This window comes from Schistocerca serialis, chromosome 2 (assembly GCF_023864345.2).
Source record: "Schistocerca serialis cubense isolate TAMUIC-IGC-003099 chromosome 2, iqSchSeri2.2, whole genome shotgun sequence".
Lineage (NCBI taxonomy): Eukaryota > Metazoa > Arthropoda > Insecta > Orthoptera > Acrididae > Schistocerca > Schistocerca serialis.
Genome location: NC_064639.1, coordinates 13,540,677 through 13,564,660, shown reverse-complemented (window position 1 = coordinate 13,564,660; position 23,984 = coordinate 13,540,677). Strand labels below are relative to the sequence as shown.

The window sequence follows — 23,984 nt, the reverse complement described above, 5'->3', positions numbered from 1 at the left end:
GTGTAGTATTTCTTCTTGGTGGAGTGGACAGCTATTTGCCACACTCCAGGTCATGTGGTGTGCAGCCCTGCGAGTGTATTGTCCCAGTTTGTGGTTTTAAAAGTTTTAATTTAGCCTGTATGATCCCCTGGAGCCTGCTAATATGCTGTTTGTACAGCCAGTATCTCCCGAGATGATCTCTCATTGACATTGGCCCCTGTATTTCTGGGAGCAGGGCCATTTGAGCATTCTTGTGGTATAAGTACCTTAATGGTACCTGCTATTGCATCCTGAACTGCGGTGGTAAGGGCTTTGACAGCTTCAACAAGTTTCCTGCTTTGTGTAATTTTGGGAATTTGTGGGATATGACTTTTCAAGCATTTCCTTGAACAATGCCCAATGTCCACACGTCAGTTGGACAATGAGCTCATGCTGTCTCCGAGCCATTGCTTCTTGATTTGTGGCAGCGAAGTCCAGATTTAGCTGGTTCATCACTTACTGATAGGTGGCAAAGCAAGACAGAAACGTCGAAGGGAACAGATGGCACTCCTGCCTCTTGTGCTGCAGTCTTGCTACGGGTCGTCGGGTGGGATCTGCTCGGTGGATCTGCGTCTCCCAGACATAAGGATACTTTTAAGGATAGAATGTGGGTATGAGACAGTTTTACTTTTTCGTCTGAAAAGACAATTTTGCTTTTTTAGTGTACATACAGAAGAGGGGAGTCCTTATGACTCACTTGTGCAAGATGCAATGCTCAGTGCAAGAGAGCACGGGTGGAAGACAGCAGCCTGTACTGGACAGTGTTGTCCAATGTGAACGTGCCCCGGACACTGAAATACCCTATTAAAGAATGGGAGAGTCACACTGGGGAAGTTCCAACCACAGTTGCAGGAACTTTGAGCCAGAACTCTTGGCCACCTAGCACTGTCAAGTGTGTAGCAGCGTGTGCTTGTTAGTGACACTCCAAAAAGTGTCCTGTGGCATCTACGCCAGTTTTAGCGTATGTGTAACACAAATATCCTCTCGCAGCTACTGCAGGTACAGGGGGAAGGCAGCTGCTCAGCTGTGACTCACCCATAGTACTGCCCGTGGTTTTCCTTGGTGGGAGGACTGGAATGAGGTGCACCAAGCCTTGTGATGCCCATTGAGGAACTGTTGGAGTGAGACGTAGTGACTCTGAGGTCAAGAAAGCTGGCAGTGACCAGAACAGGGTGTGCTGACTCCCGCCCCTCCCCAGATTTTCGACCTTAGCTTAGGAAAGAAAAGAATCATCACAGATCATTAAGGTTCAAAGAACTTGTCTTCAACACTGTAAGGGATCCGTGATCCAACAAACATTGATGCTAGTATCTGATGCCCAGGTCGATAGCCAACAGGAGTAGATTGTCGAGCGCTGCAGTAGGCAGTGAGACTAGTGCTGAGTGCGCAGTAGTATGGTAGAGTGTCGAGTGAGAAGTAGAGCGGAAAAGACGGGCAAGAATGGTGGTCGAGTGAGTTGTAAACGGTAAAATTCACTGGAGTATGACAAGTGAGCACGTCCCCCTGATCGTCGTGGGGTTGACTCTCACTAATGCCGATTCGCGAGTGATAAGAAACAGAAAGTGACAAGTGCCGAATTACGTGTTTCACGTCAACCGCGTCGGCCAGCAACAACCATGGATTGCAGTGAGGATTGTTGTGAATGTTAACCATCAGCATTGCGTGTGACAAAGTACTGAAAATCAGCAATCAATAAAAAGAGATAACCGCAATTAGACGTGTAAGGCAAAGGTAGCAACTGCCTCAGAATTTGTGTGTTAGTAGGAAATATATATCAGTTGTACATCGCAACCTTTGTGATACTTAACAATAGACAAACTTTCAATCATTAGCTATTCCGTCTCAGAACAGCCGCATTCGGTTGAAATACTCCTGAAACCACAGCAGAACAACCAATAGCCTTTCATCCATTAAGCACACGGTCATATATCATAATAATTAATTGTTTGGTGGCTTCGGTAAATTACCCAAAATCCAGTAAAGGGATTAATCGGGGGTGTTTCAACACGAATGCTTAAAAATTCTTTTGTAGTTAACCTATTTTCAGATTATGAAGAGTTCTTTGTTACAGCTTGTATTTTTGTTCCAGGTGGCCCTGAACTTAATGGCTGTAGTGATGTCGTGAAGGCACAAAGTCGGAAGTTGTTAAACCTTCAGAAACAAGATTTTCAAAAGTACTTCTTCTCAGATACCAATATTTCGCCCCTGTTTGTGTCGGATACATAGATGTCTCAGTTGTTGTCACATAATTTGAGTGTAGTGACTGAATCTAGAAAACAGTTTCTTTTGCTTCCCTGTACCCCAAGCATTATGTGCAATGCAGGACTCCTAACAAGACAAACACACAGAGCACAGCCCTCTGTCTTCTCTTGCCATTTCTGCAGTTTGGGAGCACAGTCCGGAAGTCTGACTCATGTTGACCGGACCGGCAGGGCGAAAATGGTCAACGTGGGTTCGAAGCTGGTGACAGCATGAGCAAAGGTTTTTGTGGGACCCGAACTGATGAAACTCGTACGAGAAAATGGCCTGAAGAAAGGTGACGTACTTAGCATTGCTCGCCTGGCGGGAATTGTGGGGTCCAAGCAGACGTCCAGCCTTATCCCTCTGTGTCATAACATAACTTTATCCTCTGTGGCTGTGGACATTGAACTGGACTCTGCTCTCAACTGTGTGATTATAACTGGCACGGCAAAGTGTAGAGGGCAGACGGGCGTGGAGATGGAAGCTCTCACTGCTGTATCGGTGTCTGCCTTAACAGTGTATGATATGTGCAAAGCTGTGAGTCATGACATTGTGATATCTGAAATAATGCTTCTGGCCAAAAGTGGGGGAACTAGAGGAGACTTCCACCTGACATGAGCATCTGTTTGGGTAAGTGAAATAAGTTAAGTATACCTGGTGTGATGTAGGCAAATTTCAAAGTCTGTTCATAGTTATCATAAATTATACACTCCTGGAAATTGAAATAAGAACACCGTGAATTCATTGTCCCAGGAAGTGGAAACTTTGTTGACACATTCCTGGGGTCAGATACATCACATGATCACACTGACAGAACCACAGGCACATAGACACAGGCAACAGAGCATGCACAATGTCGGCACTAGTACAGTGTATATCCACCTTTCGCAGCAATGCAGGCTGCTATTCTCCCATGGAGACGATCGTAGAGATGCTGGATGTAGTCCTGTGGAATGGCTTGCCATGCCATTTCCACCTGGCGCCTCAGTTGGACCAGCGTTCGTGCTGGACGTGCAGACCGCATGAGACGACGCTTCATCCAGTCCCAAACATGCTCAATGGGGGACAGATCCGGAGATCTTGCTGGCCAGGGTAGTTGACTTACACCTTCTAGAGCACGTTGGGTGGCACGGGATACATGCGGACATGCATTGTCCTGTTGATACAGCAAGTTCCCTTGCCGGTCTAGGAATGGTAGAACGATGGGTTCGATGACGGTTTGGATGTACCATGCACTATTCAGTGTCCCCTCGACGATCACCAGTGGTGTACGGCCAGTGTAGGAGATCGCTCCCCACACCATGATGCCGGGTGTTGGCCCTGTGTGCCTCGGTCGTATGCAGTCCTGATTGTGGCGCTCACCTGCACGGCGCCAAACACGTATACGACCATCATTGGCACCAAGGCAGAAGCGACTCTCATCGCTGAAGACGACACGTCTCCATTCGTCCCTCCATTCACGCCTGTCGCGACACCACTGGAGGCAGGCTGCACGATGTTGGGGCATGAGCGGAAGACGGCCTAACGGTGTGCGGGACCGTAGCCCAGCTTCATGGAGACGGTTGCGAATGGTCCTCGCCGATACCCCAGGAGCAACAGTGTCCCTAATTTGCTGGGAAGTGGCGGTGCGGTCCCCTACGGCACTGCGTAGGATCCTACGGTCTTGGCGTGCATCCGTGCATCGCTGCGGTCCGGTCCCAGGTCGACGGGCACGTGCACCTTCCGCCGACCACTGGCGACAACATCGATGTACTGTGGAGACCTCACGCCCCACGTGTTGAGCAATTCGGCGGTACGTCCACCCGACCTCCTGCATGCCCACTATACGCCCTCGCTCAAAGTCCGTCAACTGCACATACGGTTCACGTCAACGCTGTCGCGGCATGCTACCAGTGTTAAAGACTGCGATGGAGCTCCGTATGCCATGGCAAACTGGCTGACACTGACGGCGGCGGTGCACAAATGCTGCGCAGCTAGCGCCATTCGACGGCCAACACCGCGGTTCCTGGTGTGTCCGCTGTGCCGTGCGTGTGATCATTGCTTGTACAGCCATCTCGCAGTGTCCGAAGCAAGTATGGTGGGTCTGACACACTGGTGTCAATGTGTTCCTTTTTCCATTTCCAGGAGTGTATACACATCGAATTGGCCTGAATATAAGTTGCACCTTTAATTTCGAAAAAGAGAGAAACTTAATTAAAAATAATTTGTCAAGTTGCCCATTTACAAAAGCTTTTTGTAGTACACTGTAGATAAATTACACACAAAAACAAAGCTTTCAGTTGCAGTTTTCATGTAAGACACTCTTAACTTCACTAACATTCATTGTTTTGTCACTGTCAGTATTTTTGTCACTCTCCTCCCAAAGTACAGTGCCGTCGCTACAATCCCGGGCATTGCATGTGCAGCATTTCTTGAACCGTACCTTTAAAAAGCACATCTGTTAGATGAATAACTGTGAGTTTGAAATTTGCAACGTAACTGTACCGAATTCCAAAATTTTCACTCAATGTTGTGCTTCATTGGTGAAGAATAAATTATATTCTTTAGTTAGGGAAAAACTATGCCTGTCCCATTGTCTAAAATAGTGAAACTGTGACAGTGGTAATACAGAGGGGTCCAGAAAACTGTAGACTCTCTTTGATAGTCAATATTGATGGAACAAAATGGCATAGTGTCAAAATTCTTGCATGGGAGGAAGATCATTTTGTGTGTTCAAAGTGACACCTGTTAGCAGCCAAGTAACATCAATGTTGCTGAATTGTTGACTGAAGTACAGCTGTCAGTGTTGCCAGTGTGGTAGCTGCACAGGATGTCTTGATGGTCTCTCATATCTCATTCAGTGTAGCTGGGTTCTGTTGGTAAACTTTGTTTGTCGAGTTCCCCCATTGGTAGAAGTCGAGAATTGTAAGGTCCTGTGACCTTGGTGGGCACTTGACAGCTCCTCTTCGACTTATCCGTCGTCCAGGTAGATTTTCATCTAAGTAGAATCTGATATCTCTGTGGTGGTGAGGTGGAGTACAGTCTTGTAGGTAAAAATCTTTTGTTTCCAAACACCACTTGGATGGCTAATAAAATCAATGTTTGCAGCATGTGATACACCTCACCATTTATGTACCTTCAAAGAAGAATGGGTCAGAGAAACAATATTATGACGGACAACACCACACATGAACACCAAGTGAAGTAACATGTTTGTCCATGTGAACATGAGGATTTTCAGCAGCCCAATACATGCAGCTATGGCAGTTTACATTACCATTCAGGTTGAATTGTGCCTCATTAGGCCAGATAACCTTCCCTGCAAACCATTCATCTTCGTGAAGCATGCCTTCAGATCACTCGTAGTGCTCCATCCTTCAATTCCAGTTGTCCTCATTCATAGTGTGAAACAATCTTGGAATGTACACTTTCCACTTTGCAGTCTTCAGAATTTATCATGCACTTGATCAGCTTATCCCACTTCCCCATACACCCTGCTTCATAGATTCTTGAGATGATCTAGAAAAATGTTGCAATACAGCAGTGCTGGAACCTGGAGGTTGATGTTCTTGTTCGGAGGACCTTTCCTTGTGCACATTTTAAACAGTATTGTCGGCTTAAAATTGATACCAAATACAATAAATTGTTGTTTCAGTAAAGCCTTGCATTGGTCAAACAATAGTTGTACTTCATTCAGTGCTGCATTGTCATCTGCTGGAAACCCACACTACAAGATCTGTTGGGAAAACAGTGGTTTATGCTACCACTCAAAATTGCAGCCATATAACACATTGTTCCAAAGGTAATAACTATCAGAAAATGTCTACACTTTTCTGGATCCCTCTGTAGTCACTACCTAAATGGGATATCAACAAAGAGAATGTTTGCATTGCTACCTCATACACAACAATTGATTTACAAACTGTAGTGATATTTTTGTTTCATTTCAAACTTAAGAAGAAGCACTACAGTTGAGGTTTCTATGATTCATAAAAGTCCCAGTTTTTATGGGGTGTGCTGTATACTCTAATTTTTTTGGAGATTTTTTGTAGAAATGGTGTATCTTATATTCAGGCCAGTATGGTACCCGGTACCATCCTGTTTTAAGTCTTAATTCAAAATATTTATCTTTCTTTTTCCAATACCTAATCAATTTGAGAGAGATATTTAAAACAAAAAATAAGCACTAGCAAGTACGTTAATTTGCTGTTGTTAAAACTTTTTCTCGTGCATGTTCTCTACAATTTTGATATGACACCACCTGCACTCTTATCTTGTTGCCAGTAAAAAGTGAGTAAGTAGGTCATTAAACTCTCTCTCTCTCTCTGTGCCCTCCCCCAGCTGTGTGGTAGCGTCCTCTGTGTTGCTCTATTGTTTCAATTTTTGATGGTCCTGTGCTGTGAAAAGTTGAGGTGAAGTGTTCATTCTTAAATGAATAGTGTGTATCAGCTCTTTTCTCTTAGGATCAGGTTGTCATTGCTGTGTTCATTGATGTAAAATGACACTTTTTTAACAGTTCCTAAAAGGTGCACCACTTCATTGACACTTTTGCTCAGGTGTAGAGCATATTGGCCAGACTAATTTACATGTTTCAGCTTTACACTGTATGGTATCCTCTTTTTTAAAGGCCTATTATCTTTCTTGTGTGTGACTTGTCCAGAGATTGAAAATGTTTTATTTTTTAAGTTACCAATCCAGAACAGGTTTCTGTCAATTTAATTCTTCAGGTTTTTCCAGAAGTTTGCTGAAATTCCCGAGTTGTCCTTTGCACAGTCGGACATCATTGTCTTACTCGCATATTTCGGTGACATTAGTTGTTGCTTTTACAAAGTGCTACTTGAGACTGATCATCAGATGGAGCAGGTCTGTAATTTGTTCCCTCAGCCTTCATGCTTCATCTGCAATCTGCTCTGACAGACACCATCCTCGGGTATCCGTGTTATGTGATATTCCGAGTGTTATCTACACTCACGGGCACGATTCTTGTGTGTTATGTTTTCAGTCCAAGCTGGTTGGTAGAATTCTGTTTGCGGGCTGTCCCTGTTTGGGGACAAGGATCGGCAGGGCATGAAACCCTAATCTTTCATCTTTCAGTTAACTCAAATGTCGAGTGTCACTTTTTTCATGTACTGCGGTTACAAATATAAGAAAATACAAAATGAAAATTTCTCAACATAGTCATGTTTCTTTTCAGTATGTTTCTCAGATCAGTACACTGCAATGTAAATATTCCATTAAAAGAATATATTTTTGATTGTTTCTTCAGTCAAAGATGCATTGCCTTTTTGACTTAACAATCAATGTCAAATCATTGTCCCTCAAACAATGCTGCAGGGGTTTGACAACGTGAGACCATGGCTTTATGGAGGATCACCTAGAATTAGCTGCCGTCTTTTCTGACATGATTTTAAATCAATGCTACCATCACCGTTTCTTTTGCTTAGGGTTTTGAATCTAGGAATGATGCAAACAATCAGCAGTTTATTTCTTTCTTATGTGATCTTGTTTTCTCCTCCCTAGCCCCCTTTCTTCTTTCATTTGGTAGCCTTGAGCAAATTGAATATTCCTGATTTTGTTTGTATTTATTAATCTGTTTGTGCCTCTAATTCTTAAAAGACTTCATTATGACAGTAATACTCTGAAGCAGGAAATTTGGGGAAAAAGAGCTGCATTCATTTATGCTGTTGTAAAATGGAGGAATTGGTTGTAGTTGGAAAATTTAATGCTGGTCTTCAATATTTTAATTGTTATAGTTTGGGGTATGATTGTTGTAATTAGAAAATGAATGTGTGCCTTGTGCACTATGTTGTTACAGTAATTTGGAGTTTATTTTGTACATCATCTGGTGTAAATTATAACATTTTAAGCAAAAACTTCTGTCTCTCAACAGCTTTCTTAATAACACTATTCCAGTAACTGGATATGCATATTGAAATATCTGTGTTGTATATTAGATTCTATAACCTGTACTGAGGCAATATTTTGCGGTTGCAAATTTTCTTGACTATTATTAAGTGTGTGTGTGTGTTGCTTATGCCCTACATACGAGTCCTCCAAGCTACTGATGATCTGACCAATGTACGACATGCCAAAATGCTACGGCTGCATGGGGGGATACAATTAAATCCCATCCCCCCCCCCCCCCCCCCCAATTATCTCTCTCTCTCTCTCTCTCTCTCTCTCTCTCTCTCTTTCAAAGATCGGCAGGTTCAGGAATCTAACACAGAAAGAATTTAATCACGGTTTCTTTTTCATCTCTATCATACAATGTAGTCCAATTTTTTGCTAATACAGAAATAACATTTTGTGATTTATGTTGTGTACTCTTCAAAAGATCTAATGATGTCCTCATTCCTTTCTTATAAACAAAACAAGAAGAAACTGACAATAATTGTCATTAAAATAAAACACAGAACAGTGTTCATCCACACTCTGCAAACCACTATGAAGAGTATGACAGAGGGTACATCTCACTGTACCAGATATTAAAGCTTGTTCATATTTCCTTTCCTCCATCTTGTACTTCAACTTTTCTTCCTTAAACTTATCCTGTTTCTAACTACTCTGATTTGCTTTTGTGGTTAGTGTGAATTTAAACTCAGTTGCCATAAATATCTAATATGTTTTATTGAACAGTGAATGGATTATTTTATATTTCATCTAATGCTGTTCTGCTCTTTGTTATGGCACAAATGGTGTTCCCTACTTTTGTGCAATTTTCACGCAACTTGAAAAAATGGTGAGATAAACAACTAGCTTCATGATTTATTTATGTTTTGAATGTACCACAAATGTTTTGAATGTAACCAAAAATGCTTGTTGTTGTAAAATATACTTTCAACTTGCCTCCTTCACTAGCTGAAAACCTTTTTAGTTTCTCATGTTACCCCTGATGTCTTCTTTTTGGTTGATTCATTTATAATAACATTTTACTGTCCTGAGTAGTACCTGCGTATAAATATAATTTTATTTTAATTTTTAGTGATGTGCGTTTTTATGTGCATATTCTTTCAGTCCTGTGTAATGTGAGTCTCTGTTTAATGGTATGGTTATGTTGTCTTCAGACTTAAAGAATTGATGTAGAAATTTATAGTTTTCAGCATGTGGTTCAACAGATCCTTATTGTGTTCCTAAATTGGAAAAGTCCTAAAAACAGAAACTATAAAATAACTGTATAGAAATTTTGGACCACCATTGGTTAAATATTTTACTACCAACCCAAGAAATAAATTGGGAACAATGTGCAGCATCTTATTCAGTGTAAAAGAAAACTCAAATTTAGTTAAAAGTGGACCACTTGAGTTTGCTAAAGGCATAGAATCATGTGTTTCTAGTGTTCTTAAATCCATTCAAAACCCTCGAAAAGAACAAAAAACTAAGAGAATATAATATTGAACTTACAGGCCTAAGTCTGAAAACAACATTATAATTGTGTGTATTTGGTTTTGTTTCTATGCTGTTGACATCCTGTACTGTTGATTTTAAATTATATGTGAGAGTTGATGTTTGGAAGCTAAGTGCAGGAAAGAAGACCATGAAGTGAAATCCACCCTTTATGTTCTCAGTTGGCGGAGAATGTGGGCAAAGAACTGGAAATCTTTGAGGTACCAAATGGTCAAGGGCTGTGATATTGCCCTTTTAACGTCACTTAGAGTAGACATAGTTCTCTTAGTCCCAAGTGTAAGACAACATTTTTGGTACCTTACAATTTCAGTGGTTTCCATTTACAATTTCTGTTTACAGTGCTCATCATCAAATGTTTTGGTGTTGTTATTTGATTTCATATAAATAACATAGAGGTAGTTATTTCACATACTATTATGTTTCTGATAGCTTTTTCTCACAAAGCATACTTTAGGCTCATATTTTATTGTAAAATATTTAAACTGACAGACATATAGACTTACATTTTCTGCATGTCTTCTGTCACCAGTTTCACCTCTAATATTGACTGCAAAGCAGAAGTGATCAGCATAGAAAATGATGGAGTGAGGGTGGAGAGGGGGAGGGGGGGGGGGGGGGGGGGGAGAAATGTAATATTGAAACTAAAATCAAGAAAGAGAGCAGTCAATTGAGGATACAATGAAACATTTGGGACCTCATTAACTGCAGGATCATTCTAGTAGAATAGAATTGTATAAAAGATTACTGCCAAAGAGAAGTGTTAGAACTTCAAGTTTAACACATATATTTAGGAACAACACAACAACACATATAAGTCACTGAGTAAGTTGACCTGTGTACAAGTCGGCATTCGATTCAACACTGAGTCTCAGTCTAGCGGCCGCTGCTCAGCTGGCCGCTTAGGTGGCGCAGCTGCTGCATGGCTGGCAGACAGCACCGCACGTAGAGGACATGTGTAATTGCGCAGCAGCACTTTGAATAATCGGCGAGTCACAACACTTTTCCCCCCTTTGAAATTGTTGCACTGGTCTTGATGGAGGTGTCCTGGAGATGGCTAACGTCCATAGGCGTTGTTTGACTCGCCGTAAAGTCTCGAGGAGTAGGCTTCCCGTACGGACGGAAGTGTCCCCGATGATAACGGGTTGAAATGACAGGAGACGTGGGCGATGTGTCGGCGTCCGTTGGAGAAGGAGGCGAGTAGCTGTACTCTGACAGAGGATGATCCTCCGGTTCCTGCATGGGCACGTCTCCTGGTGGCGTCCGTTCTGGTGCTGGCATCGCAATGACGGTGAGAGGGCTGCGTTGTGAGTATTGAGAGATGCCAAGATCCCGAGCATCAGGTAGAGCCAAAGGTGGTGTGGCGGCATTCAGAACAGGCGTTGCTGGCACCCGAGGCCGAAGCTGGTCCAAATGACGCACTGCAACACCCATGTCCATCTGGATTTCATACAGGCGTCTGCCACAGTGTCGTAAGATGCGGCCCGGGCTCCTTTTTGGCCACCTGCCATATCCCCGTACCCAGACGAGGTCGTCGGCGGTGAACCGGCCAAGGGAAGGCACCCGCGGCCGTGAGGAGGGAGGCCGCAGAAGATGAAGTAGCGTGCGGGGCTGTCGCCATGTAAGAGCTCAGCCGGGCTGTGATCACCCATGGGGGTGAAACGGTAAGACGCCAGGAACAGGAGAAGCGCATCATCAGCAGCAGAAGAAGTCAGAAGTTTTTGCATCTGAGCCTTAAATGTGCGGACCAGCCGTTCAGCCCCACCGTTGCATTGTGGATGGAACGGCGGGGCCGTGACATGAGTAACGCCGTGACGAGCACAAAAATCTGCAAAGTCGGAAGAGGCAAATTGCGGACCATTATCAGTAACAAGAGTACAGGGGAGGCCTTCCAAAGAAAAAATGCAGGCGAGAGCACTGGTGGTTGCCACGGTGGTAGGTGACATGCAATGGACAATGAAAGGAAAGTTAGAGTAGGCGTCAATTACAGGGAGCCAATAAGTACCTAAAAAAGGTCCCGCAAAGTCAGCATGAATGCGCTGCCAGGGCTTCTCAGGTGAAGGCCACGGTGACAGAGATGACTTCGGGGCAGCGGCCTGTAACCACTCACTGGAAGTGACAGGAAGTAAGACCCCTGACGCAGTGAGACGATCCAACTCCCGTTTAACCCGATTTCGAAGGGCCACAGGAATGGGCAGAGCCCGAAAAAACTTAGGCCGAGCAGTGGGTTTGAGCGTAATATGAGCTTCAAAGTCGTTCGCACGGCCTAAACTGGGAGAAAAAAGGGACAAAAATGTAGTCGACAAGGAATCCAGTTGAGCATAAGGAATAGCGTCAGAGACAATATTGACAGAGTCATCTATGGAGAACCCAAAAACGTGAAAGGCATCGAAACCAAAAAGATTTTCTGCGTTGGCAGAACTCCGGAGATGGGAACTTGCCCTTCAGTATATCCTCTCTTCCCGTTATCCGCCAGGCCTCAACCTCTGCTAATTTCAAGTTGCCGCTGCTCATAGCTCACCTGTCTTTCAACAACATCTTTGCCTCTGTACTTCTGCCTCGACTGACATCTCTGTCGAATCTCTTTGCCTTTACAAATGTCTGCTTGTGTCTGTGTATGTGTGGTTGGATATGGGTGTGTGTGCAAGTGTATACCTGTTCTTTCTTCCCCCTAAGGTAAGTCTTTCCGCTCCTGGGATTGGAATGACTCCTTACCCTCTCCCTTAAAACCCACATCCTTTCGTATTTCCCTCTTTCCTGATGAAGCAACCGTTGGTAGCGAAAACTAGAATTTTGTGTGTATGATTGTGTTTGTTTGTGTGTCTATCGACCTGCCAGCGCTTTCGTATGGTAAGTCACATCATTTTTGTTTTTAGATATATTTTCCTGCTTGGAATGTTTCCCTCTTATTATGCATTCAGTTAACTAAGTAGAAATCAGTAATATCTTATCTCAGTGAGGAACTTGAAACTTTCAGCGCACGTCAGGAGCATGGAGAGGTGCTCTTCCTCTACTTGAAAAGAACAGTTGACCACGCACTGAGTAGATAGGTTCCTAGTAGAACAGTTCATAATGGGATGCAACCTCCATGGTATACAGTCACTGTAAAGAAAACTTCTAAAGGAACAGAGATTACTGCATAATACGTGTAAAACAAAGTGTAGGATTATAGATTGAGAGAGGCTGGATGAAACATGTTTGGCTGTCAAGAGAGCAATGCATGAAGCCTTCAATGACTACTGTAGCAGAATATTGTCAAATGACATTTCACAAAATCCAAATAAATTCTGGTCATATGTAAGGGCTGTTAGTGGCACAAAAGTTAGTGTCCAGTCCCTAGCAAGTGAGACAGGAACTGATATTGAGGGTAGCAAAGTAAAAGCTGAAATTCTGAACTCGATTTTCAAATGTTCCTTTGCAAATAAAAACCCAGGAGAACTGCCCCAATTCAATCCTCGTACACTGAAAAAATGAACGAAATAGGTATTAGTGTCAGTTGTGTTGAGAAACAGTTGAAATCATTAAACAAAGCTCCAGACCCCGATGGAATCGCAGTCAGATTCTATATTGAATTTGTGGCTGAGTTATCCTCTCTTCTCACTGTAATCTATCCAAAAAACCTTACCCAGTTTTTGGAAAAAGTTACAGATCACACCTGTCTACAAGAAGGGTTGTAGGAGTGACAAAACTACCATCCAGTAGCCTTGACATCAATTTGTTGTAGATTCTTAGAAAATATTTTGAGCTCAAACATAATGAGGTATCTCGAACGGAACTACCTTCTCGAATCAACCAGCATGGTTTTCAAAAACATAGATGATATGAAATCCAACTCTCACTTTTCTCACATAACTTGCTGAAAGCGTTGGATCAAGGCAACAGGTAGATAGTGTTTCTTGATTTCCTAACAGTATTTGATTCTGTTCCACACCTACACTTACTGTGAAAAGTACGATCATATGGGGTATCAAGTGAAATTCGTGACTGGATTGAGGACTTTTTGATAAGAAGGACACAGCATGGTACCTTGGATGGAGAGTCATCATCAGATGTAGAAGTAACTTCAGGTGTGCCCCAGGGAAGTGTGTTGGGGCCCTTGCAGTTCTTGTCCATTAATGACCTTGCTGTAAATCAGGATTTTTGCAGATGATGCAGCTATCTGTAATGAAGTGCTATTTCAGAGAAGCTGCATAAATATTCATTCAGATCTTGATGAGATTTCAACATGGTGCAGTGATTGGCAACTTGCTCTGAATGTTTAGAAATGTATAAACTTAGTATCCTGTGACTATAATATTGGTGAGTCACTGTCGGAATCTGCCAACTCGTACAAATACCTGTGTGTAACACTTTGTAGGAATATGAAATGGCATGATCACATAGGTTCAGTTGTGGGTAAAGCAGGTTGTAGACCTTGGTTTATTGGTATAATAATGGGGAAATGCAATCAGTCTACTAAAGAGATGCTTAAAAGTCATTCGTGTAACCCCCCCCCCCCCCCTCCGCCCACCACCCTAGACTATTGCTAAAGTGTGTGGGACTTGTACCAGATGAGACTAGCAGGAGACATTGAATGTATACAAAGAAAGGCAGCATGGTCACAGGTTTGCTTAATCCATGGGAGAGTGTCACAGAGATACTGAAGGAACTGAAATGGCAGACTGTTGAAGACAGGTGTAAACTATCCCAATAAAGTGTATTAGCAAAGTTTCAAGAACTGTCTTTAAATGATTACTCTAGGGATATACCACAACCCCCCCACATATTGCTCTCACAGGGGTCGTGAAGATAAGATGAGAATGATTACTGCTCACACAGAGGCATTCAGACAAATTCAGACAATCATTCTTCCATTCTCGATACATGAATGAAACAGCAAGAAACCCTGATAACTGGTACAATGGGACTTACCCTGTACCATGCACCTCCTGGTGGATTGCAGATTATAAACGTAGATGTGAACTGACAGTCTCTTACATGTGCATGAGGGAAACATCTAATCACCTTTATTTTACCAAGACAAAAATTATGATTTAATAAAGCTTCTAACCTTGACAGGAAATAATGGATTAGGCTGTCCATAAATTATAAACTAACATTATTGTGATGATGGAAAATCTCATATAAAGACGTGAAACAAATACTAACAAAGAGATAGAGGGGCTGGCCAGTACAGCCAATAGATACACAAAACATAACAGAAAATTTACGTATCCTAGCTTTTGGAACTTTGTTCCTTCGTCAGGGAGGAGAGAGGGGAAAGAAGGGGAAGAAGAGAAAGTGGATTCAGTTACTCACAACCCAGGTTATGAAGCAACAGGGTAGAGGTAAACAGGGAGGGTAGCAAAGATGGAGGCATGGGTGTATACTCTACAGTATGTCAACATGTTGCCTTGACCTGTTTGATCACCAGGTCTGGCTCCAATTCAGTGCACACGGGACATCGTCGAACAACTCCAGTGTCTCTCAAAAACAGCATTAACCATCCCTGTTTTGATGACAATGTGAAACAGGCATGGAACTTCATCCCACAAACTCATATCCAGCACAGTGCATGCACGTTTACATGCTTACATTCGGGCAGTTACACTGGATTTCAATGTATTAGTGTATCACATTTGCAATGGTGTATCTCGCACTTATATTATCCTGTGATCTTGCAACGTTAATCACTTAAATAAGTTACTTAGACATATATGTTCCTGAAATTTCATTACTCTACGTTAATTACTTTTTGGTGTTGCAATTTTTTTTTTTTTTTTTTTTCAGTGTACATGATGACTACAATAATACATTATAATGTTTCTCCAGTGGTTTCAACATTAACTTTTTAACAGAAAAGATTTTGCTTACAGTTCATTTTTAAGTTAACATTTCTAAACTTTTTAACAATCCATATTAAAGCTAGCAATAGTAACTATATTAGTAATTGCTACTGTAAACAGTTACACATATGAACATCAGTTTTGAATAATGGGTTTTGAGTGTAAATAATGTTTTATGTAAGTGTTTGCATTGATACTTAAAATTAAATGTCATGTAATGAATGTCCACTGTTTTGTTGGATCAAGTTATTTACGAACGCGATGTACTGTGTTCTTCCATTAGAGAATGAGACTGTATTGTTTATCGATTTCATTACAAAGTGCTAATAAGCTTTTAGTTAGAAAACCTTCTATAACTGGAATTATTAATATGAGAAAAATAGGAACAATGAAGGAACGGAAGATCAGTTGCAGAAACAAGAGTAGCTCTGAGTTGCAAGAGTGGTTGCTTTTCCCACACATGTAATTAACTGGCATTATCACCACTATTAACTTACCGTGGTTTCACATCTCATCTGTTCATTGTTCCCCATGTCCTGCCCTTCTGTTCCCCCTTGCCTCTGTTACTGTAATCGATATGTAAACAATATTTTTCACATGACCATTTTTTTTTACAGGTTGTAATATTTGACATTGCAGCTTTTGAAAATGGAGCAGGATGTTGTGCCCTCTTTCCTATTGGAGTGTTTCTCTGTGATCAGAATTGGAGGCAGACAATTCACTTGAACTTCCATTGCTGTTGTTGATATCTTTGAATCATGTTGTTTCTTTGTGATTAATAAAAAAATTATACAATCCAATGGTTTCTTCACCTTGTCTTTAAAAATTCCAGACCTATTGTTCAAACACATATTTTGAGAGTTATGCATCTGAGCATTTTTGTGGAAAGTGTGTTTCACACATACTTTCAAGATAAATTGAATAATGACCCCCATTTTGTGTGTTGGGGAAAATAATTTGATACAGCTAAATGCATATTCAGGTACACACATTTGCTCGCGCCTGAGACAAAGTGAGAGTGATTCAAAGGAAGAATTCACTTCTTTTTACCTACTTTCTGAATAACTCGTACTTTCATCAGAAATGTCACAATGCAAAGTTGATTAGATAAAGGGACCAAAATGAGAGCAAAATATAATTTGAATATCAGAAAAAATAACCAATTAGTGTTTGCGTAATACTTTACGGCAAGCCTAAAATTAATTTTTAAGCATTGGGAAATCTGGGATGGAATAACAATAATATGGAATAGGATAGCTTTCTGCTCCCCACCTAGAGGAGACACTGTGTGGCAGACTGGCACATTGAAGGAAGATTTTTAGATATTAGAAAGTATGGGACAGTCCTCATCTAGCAGGTGTGGGGGTGTGAGGCCGGGGTGGGAGCAGGTAAAGGCCTAGATATGTGAGACAGAGAGACTAGCAAAGGTTTAGGTAACGGGGTTTACAGGAGTGAAGAATATGTCACAGCTAGAGTTTCTAGGCTTCGTTCCTGTGGCCCCACACCTCAATGCCCTCCCCTGCTCCCATTCCAACCTCACACACTATTACGTCCCCCTAGTACACCTCTCTCTGTCTGTCCACCTCCACACTCCCAACCAGCAGAGACTCCCTATGCTGAGGTGGGCTCTGTCCATTAGATTACACTCGTAAGATAAAAATAAACATTATGCAGCATGAAAGAATTATCTGTGTGGGATGGAAATATGTAGATGTGATGTACGTGCACAGACACAAAAAAAAAAAAAAAATTACAATGTCAGAAAAATTGAATGATTTATTCAAGAGAAAGAGCTTTACAAATTGAGCAAGTTGGTCCACCTCTGACTCTTGAGCAAGTTTGGCATTGATAGATTTGTTGGATGTCCTACTGAGGGACATCAAGCCAAATTCTATCCAAGTGGCGCATTGTATTGTCTAAATCATGAGCTGGTTGGGTGGCCCTGCCCATAATGCCCCAGACATACTCAGTTGGGGAGAAATCCCGTGACCTAGCTGGCGAAGATAAGGTGTGGCAAGTATGAAGACAAATTGTGTGTGGGCAGGCATTATCTTGCTGAAATGTAAGCAAATGATGGCTTGTCATGACGAGAAACAAAATGGGGTTTATAATATCGTCAACAGATGTCTGTGTTGTAATGGTGACACAGATGACAACCAAAGAGGTCCTGTTATGAAAAGAAATGGCACAGTAGACCATCAGTCCTCGTTGGGCTGTATGGCAGCCAGCAGCCGGGTTGGTATCGCACTGCTATCTGGTGTGTCCCCAGGCACGTCCCTGGTCTGGAATTGCATTGACTGGAATATAATTGGCTTCAGTGATGAATCCCACTATGAACTGAGCCTCAATGATCAGCACAGATGTGCCTGAAGACGCCCCAGACGGTGGGATACCACCTTGAATGTCACATCCCTTACGGTCCAACTACCAGGACTGATGATCTGGGGTGCGATTTCTTTTCGTAACAGATCCCTTTTGGTCAACAGACGACTATGCTGTAGGGGTGACATGGATGTCACCCCTACAGCATAGTTGTCTGTTGACAATACTGTAAATCCGATTTTGTTTCCCTTCTTGGCAAGGCATACATTGCTTACATTTCAGCAAGATAATACCTGTCCGCACACAGCTTGTCCTCATGCTTGCCAAACCCTACCTTGGCCAGCAAAGTTGCTGGATCTCTCCCCAATTGAGAATGTAAGGAGCATTATGGGCAGGGCCGTTAGACCACCTCGGTATTTTGACTATCTACAGTGACATTTGAATAGAATTTGGCATGATGTCCCTCTGTTGGACATCCAACAACTCTATCAGCCAGAGCCAAGCTTGTATAAGGGCCAGAGGTGGACCATCTCATCCAATTTGTGATGCTCTTTCTCTTGAATAAATCATCCAGTTTTTTCTGAAACTGTAATTATTTTTCTGTCTTCACATGTATGTCACATTTACTGATTTCAGCCCTATTTGGTATTTCGATAATTCCTTCAGTACCTAAGTGTTTTTTTGAGTATATAGTATCTGACAGTTTCTTTTTTTTCAATATGCTTGTCTGCTGCCCATTGCCTGGTGAGTAGCAATCTGTCCTATTTCATATTGTTAGAATTAACTTTTGACACTCAATATTTATGATGCAAGCAAACTGTTATTGCCACTTGACATGATGGTGAATGGTACTCTGTTAGCCATTGGCACAAATGGATTGACATGATAAAACAAGGCTCCACAGCTTTTACAAACTTTTTGAATGTGATAAATACAGCTTACTGCTGTCAATACTTTTGTTAATTACAATTTTGATCGTTTGTTATTTTCAAGCATACATGTCAGGTGCTACGACACATTTGAATTACTGCAAATGGACAAAGATGACCAGACTCATTTCTCTTCAGTAGAAACAACTATCGACAAGAGAAGAAACTTAATGTCATTCAAATCTACTTTTTCATTGGTAGAGATCTTTCACTCATGGGATTAGCAGCAGAGATTAAAAAGAAGCAGCAGCAAACAGATCCAAGGCATCCATTGTTTGGAGCTCATGTTCTTCCATCACAACTCCTTATAATAGTATCAGCTCTGGAGAACTAAGTCCTGATTCATTTTCTTGTAACAAAATAGACTGGCATTACCTTCCAGTTAAAAATGTGAAGCTTTACATGAATGTCCTACATGCAGTTTTTTTATACTTGTGCTCTTTGAGTTCCTGTCCTAGAATACATTAAAATATTAAAAAATGTGTAAATTAATCTTTGAAACAATCCAAACCTTTCAATGGAAACCAGGAAAGACTTAGAAACATTATAATTTAAAAAAAAAAATCTAGGAAAGGTAATGTAAGGAACAATCAGGGAAAGTCTGCTGTACCCTTCCTGTTGTGTATTGTGTTATTGTTATTCTTAATTTTTTAAAATTTGATAATGGCCATTAAAGACCATGCAGAATAGCAATTGCACATTACTAGAAGCTGCCTTTGCATTCTTCCTCCAACAGCCCATTGTATTTGCTCATCGTAGAAGCCTTTAAAGTTGTAACTCTGGTCAGTCTGAGACGCCGCCTAGATTTAATCCAGCCTGTCAAAGATCCCTTTGTCATTCCCCTGAACCACGTCAGAAACTTTAAGGTTGTTTCCAAGAGTATTAAAAATCTGTTTTGTCATCCTGACCTTCAAACTTTCGTCTTCCTGACTCGACAGGTGCAGGCAGTATTTCTCGATTTCTGAACAGCTTTTGACTTAGTGCCAGATTGATGCTTATTATCAAAATTGCTACCGTGAGGGGTATCGAGTGAAATTTGTCACTGGAATTGAGGATATTTTGGTAGGAATGACTTACATGTTATCTTGGGTGGGGAGTCATCATCTGATGTAGAAGTAACCTCAGATGTGTCATAGAGAGGTATGTTGTGACCATTGCTGTTCATGTTCATGTACATTAATGACTTTGCAGACAATATTAATAGTAAAGCACTCTTTTCACAGATAGTGCATTTATCTAGAATAAAGTACAGTCTGAAAGAAATTGTACAAACATTCGTCAGATCTTGATAATTTCAAACTTTCTTTTAAATGTTTGGACATGTAAAATCGTGCATTTTGCAAAATGAAGAAAACGCAGTGTGGTATGACTACAGTATCAGGGTGTCTTGCTTGGATTAAGTCTATTCATACAATTACCTGGGTGGAGCACTTTGTAGGGATATGAAATGGGACAGTCATATAGGCCCACTCAGGGGTAAGGCTGGCGAAAGAGTTAGATTCTTTTTTGGTAGAATACCATAGAAATGCAGTCATTCTACAAATCGTTTGTATGATCCATCCTAGAATATTGCTCAAATGTGTGGGACTCGTATCAAAATGGATTAATGGGTGATTTGAACGCATGCAGAGAAGGGCAGATCAAATGGTCACAGGTTTGTTTGACCCAAGGGAGAGTGTCACAGAGATGCTGAAATAACTGAATTGGCAGACGCTTCAAGATAAGATGTACACTATCCTAAGAAAGTATGCTTACCAAAAGACGACTCTAGGAATATGTTACAACCTTGTAACTATTGCTCCCATAGGGACCGTGAGGACAATATTAGATTAATTACAGCATGCATAGAAAGATTTAAATGGTCTTGAAACATGAACAAGCTTTAATATCTGGTACAGTGAGATGTACCCTCTGTCATACTCTTCATAGTGGTTTGCAGAGTGTGGATGAACATGTAGATAGCATCACCAAGAACGCAATCAACGTGTCTCTGAAACTTGAGCTTCTCCTAGTGTGTTGTGTCACAAACGTTTTGACATTATTATACATACAAGACTGCAAAGTGGAAAGTGTACATTCTAAGATTGTTTCACACTATGAATGAGGACAACCCGAATCGAAGGATGGAGCACTACGAGTGGTCTGAAGGCATGCTTCACGAAGATGAATGGTTTGCAGGGAAGGTTATCTGGCCTAATGAGGCACAATTCAACCTGAATGGTAATGTAAACTGTCATAGCTGCGTGTATTGGGCTGCTGAAAATCCTCATGTTCACATGGACAAACATGTTACTTCACTTGGTGTTAATGTGTGGTGTGGTCCGTCATAGTATTGTTTCTCTGACCCATTCTTCTTTGAAGGTACATAACTGGTGAGGTGTATCATATGCTGCAAACATTGATTTTATTAGCCATCCAAGAGGTGTTTGGAAACAAAAGATTTTTACCTACAAGACTGTACTCCGCCTCACCACCACAGAGATATCAGATTCTACTTAGATGAAAATCTACCTGGACGACGGATAAGTCGAAGAGGAGCTGTCAAGTGCCCACCAAGGTCACGGGACCTTAAAATTCTCGACTTCTACCAATGGGGGACCTCGACAAACAAAGTTTACCAACAGAACCCAGCTACACTGAATGAGATATGAGAGACCATCAAGACATCCTGTGCAGCTACCACACTGGCAACACTGACAGCTGTACTTCAGTCAACAATTCAGCAACATTGATGTTGCTTGGCTGCTAACAGGTGTCACTTTGAACACACAAAATGATCTTCCTCCCATGCAAGAATTTTGACACTATGCCATTTTGTTCCATCAATATTGACTATCAAAGAGAGTCTACATTTTTCTGGACCCCTCTGTATTACCACTGTCACAGTTTCACTATTTTAGACAATGGGACAGGCACAGTTTTTCCCTAACTAAAGAATATAATTTATTCTTCACCAATGAAGCACAACATTGAGAGAAAATTTTGGAATTCGGTACAGTTACGTTGCAAATTTCAAACTCACAGTTATTCATCTAACAGATGTGCTTTTTAAAAAGAAATGCTGCACATGCAATGCCCGGGATTGTAGCGACGGCACTGTACTTTGGGAGGAGAGTGACAAAAATACTGACAGTGACAAAACAATGAATGTTAGTGAAGTTAAGAGTGTCTTACATGATAACTGCAACTGAAAGGTTTGTTTTTGTGCGTAATTTATCTACAGTGTACTACAAAATAAGTGGTTAAGGGTAAATCACATTTTGAAAAGCTTTTGTAAATGGGCAACTTGACAAATTATTTTTAATTAAGTTTCTCTCTTTTTCGAAATTAAAGGTGCAACTTATATTCAGTCCAATTCGATGTGTATATAATTTATGATAACTATGAACAGACTTTGAAATTTGCCTACATCACACCAGGTATACTTAACTTATTTCACTGACCCACACAGATGCTCATGTCCGGTGGAAGTCTCCTCTAGTTCCCCCACTTTTGGCCAGAAGCCTTATTTCAGATATCACAATGTCATGACTCACAGCTTTGCACATATCGTACACTGTTAAGGCAGACACCGATACAGCAGTGAGAGCTTCCATCTCCACGCCCGTCTGCCCTCTACACTTTGCCATGCCAGTTATAATCACACAGTTGAGAGCAGAGTCCAGTTCAATGTCCACAGCCACAGAGGATAAAGATATGTTATGACACAGAGGGATAAGGCTGGACGTCTGCTTGGCCCCCACAATTCCCGCCAGGCAAGCAACGCTAAGTACGTCACCTTTCTTCAGGCCATTTTCTCGTACGAGTTTCATCAGTTTGGGTCCCACAAAAACCTTTGCTCGTGCTATAGCAGTCCGTTCTGCCACCAGCTTCGAACCCACGTCGACCATTTTCGCCCTGCCGGTCCGGTCAACATGAGTCAGACTTCCGGACTGTGCTCCCAAACTGCAGAAACGGCAAGAGAAGACAGAGGGCTGTGCTCTGTGTGTTTGTCTTGTTAGGAGTCCTGCATTGCACATAATGCTTGGGGTACAGGGAAGCAAAAGAAACTGTTTTCTAGCTTCAGTCACTACACTCAAATTATGTGACAACAACTGAAACATCTGTGTATCCGACACAAACAGGGGCGAAATATTGGTTTCTGAGAAGAAGTACTTTTGAAAATCTTGTTTCTGAAGGTTTAACAACTTCCGACTTTGTGCCTTCACGACATCACTACAGCCATCAAGTTCAGTGCCACCTGGAACAAAAATACAAGCTGTAACAAAGAACACTTCATAATCTGAAAATAGGTTAACTACAAAAGAATTTTTAAGCATTCGTGTTGAAACACCCCCGATTAATTCCTTTACTGGATTTTGGGTAATTTACCGAAGCCACCAAACAGTTAATTATTATGATATATGACCTTGTGCTTACTGGATGAAAGGCTATTGGTTGTTCTGCTTTGTTCTGCTGTGGTTTCGGGAGTATTTCAACCGAATGCGGCTGTTCTGAGACGGAATAGCTAATGATTGAAAGTTTGTCTATTATTAAGTATCACAAAGGTTGTGATGTACAACTGATATATATTTCATACTAACACACAAATTCTGAGGCAGTTGCTACCTTTGCCTTACACGTCTAATTGCGGTTATCTCTTTTTATTGATTGCTGATTTTCAGTACTTTGTCACAGGCAATGCTGATGGTTAACATTCATAACAATCCTCACTGCAATCCATGGTTGTTGCTGGCTGACGCGGTTGACACGAAACACGTAATTTGGCACTTGTCACTTTCTGTTTCATATCACTCGCGAATCGGCATTAGTGAGAGTCAACACCACAAGGATCAGGGCGACGTGCTCACTCGTCATACTCCAGTGAATTTTACCGTTTACAACTCACTAGACCACCATTCTTGCCCGTCTTTCCCGCTCTACTTCTCACTCGACACTCTACCATACTACTGCGCACTCAGCACTAGTCTCACTGCCTACTACAGCGCTCGACAATCGACTCCTGTCCACTATCGACCTGGGCGTCAGATACTAGCATCTATGTTTGTGGGATCACGGATCCCTTACAGTGTTCAAGACAAGTTCTTTGAACCTTAATGATCTGTGATGATTCTTTTCTTTCCTAAGCTAAGGTCGAAAATCTGTTTCGTCTGCAGAAGTGTGCAATATGAATATTACACAAAGTTGATAGGAACATCTCACATAAATCTGCTCAGTGGCTGTAGATTTCACAATCTTGCAGGAGTGGATACAAGGGGAGGTCATAGCA

General features: G+C 41.7%; 2 protein-coding genes across 2 annotated transcripts in view; one reads left to right on the top strand and one right to left on the bottom strand.

Annotated features, from left to right (window-relative positions):
• The window catches only part of LOC126456737 (uncharacterized), a 198,608-nt gene extending 182,401 nt beyond the window's left edge, over positions 1-16,207 (top strand). The window contains exons 8-9 of the mRNA XM_050092483.1: positions 2,108-2,889; positions 16,082-16,207. The gene's annotated coding sequence lies outside the window, so the exon portion shown is untranslated. The remainder of the gene's footprint in view (positions 1-2,107; positions 2,890-16,081) is intronic.
• Positions 16,208-22,170: 5,963 nt separating this feature from the next.
• On the bottom strand, positions 22,171-22,713 carry LOC126458637 (molybdenum cofactor biosynthesis protein 1-like). The gene has a single exon (XM_050095805.1). The coding sequence runs from the start codon at positions 22,603-22,605 to the stop codon at positions 22,171-22,173; it is 435 nt and encodes a 144-aa protein (XP_049951762.1). The 5' UTR covers positions 22,606-22,713.
• Positions 22,714-23,984: the final 1,271 nt, after the last annotated feature.

Excerpts from the sequence above, each read along its gene's own strand:
- LOC126458637 (XM_050095805.1), bottom strand. The coding sequence starts at position 22,605 with ATGGTCGACGTGGGTTCGAAGCTGGTGGCAGAACGGACTGCTATAGCA.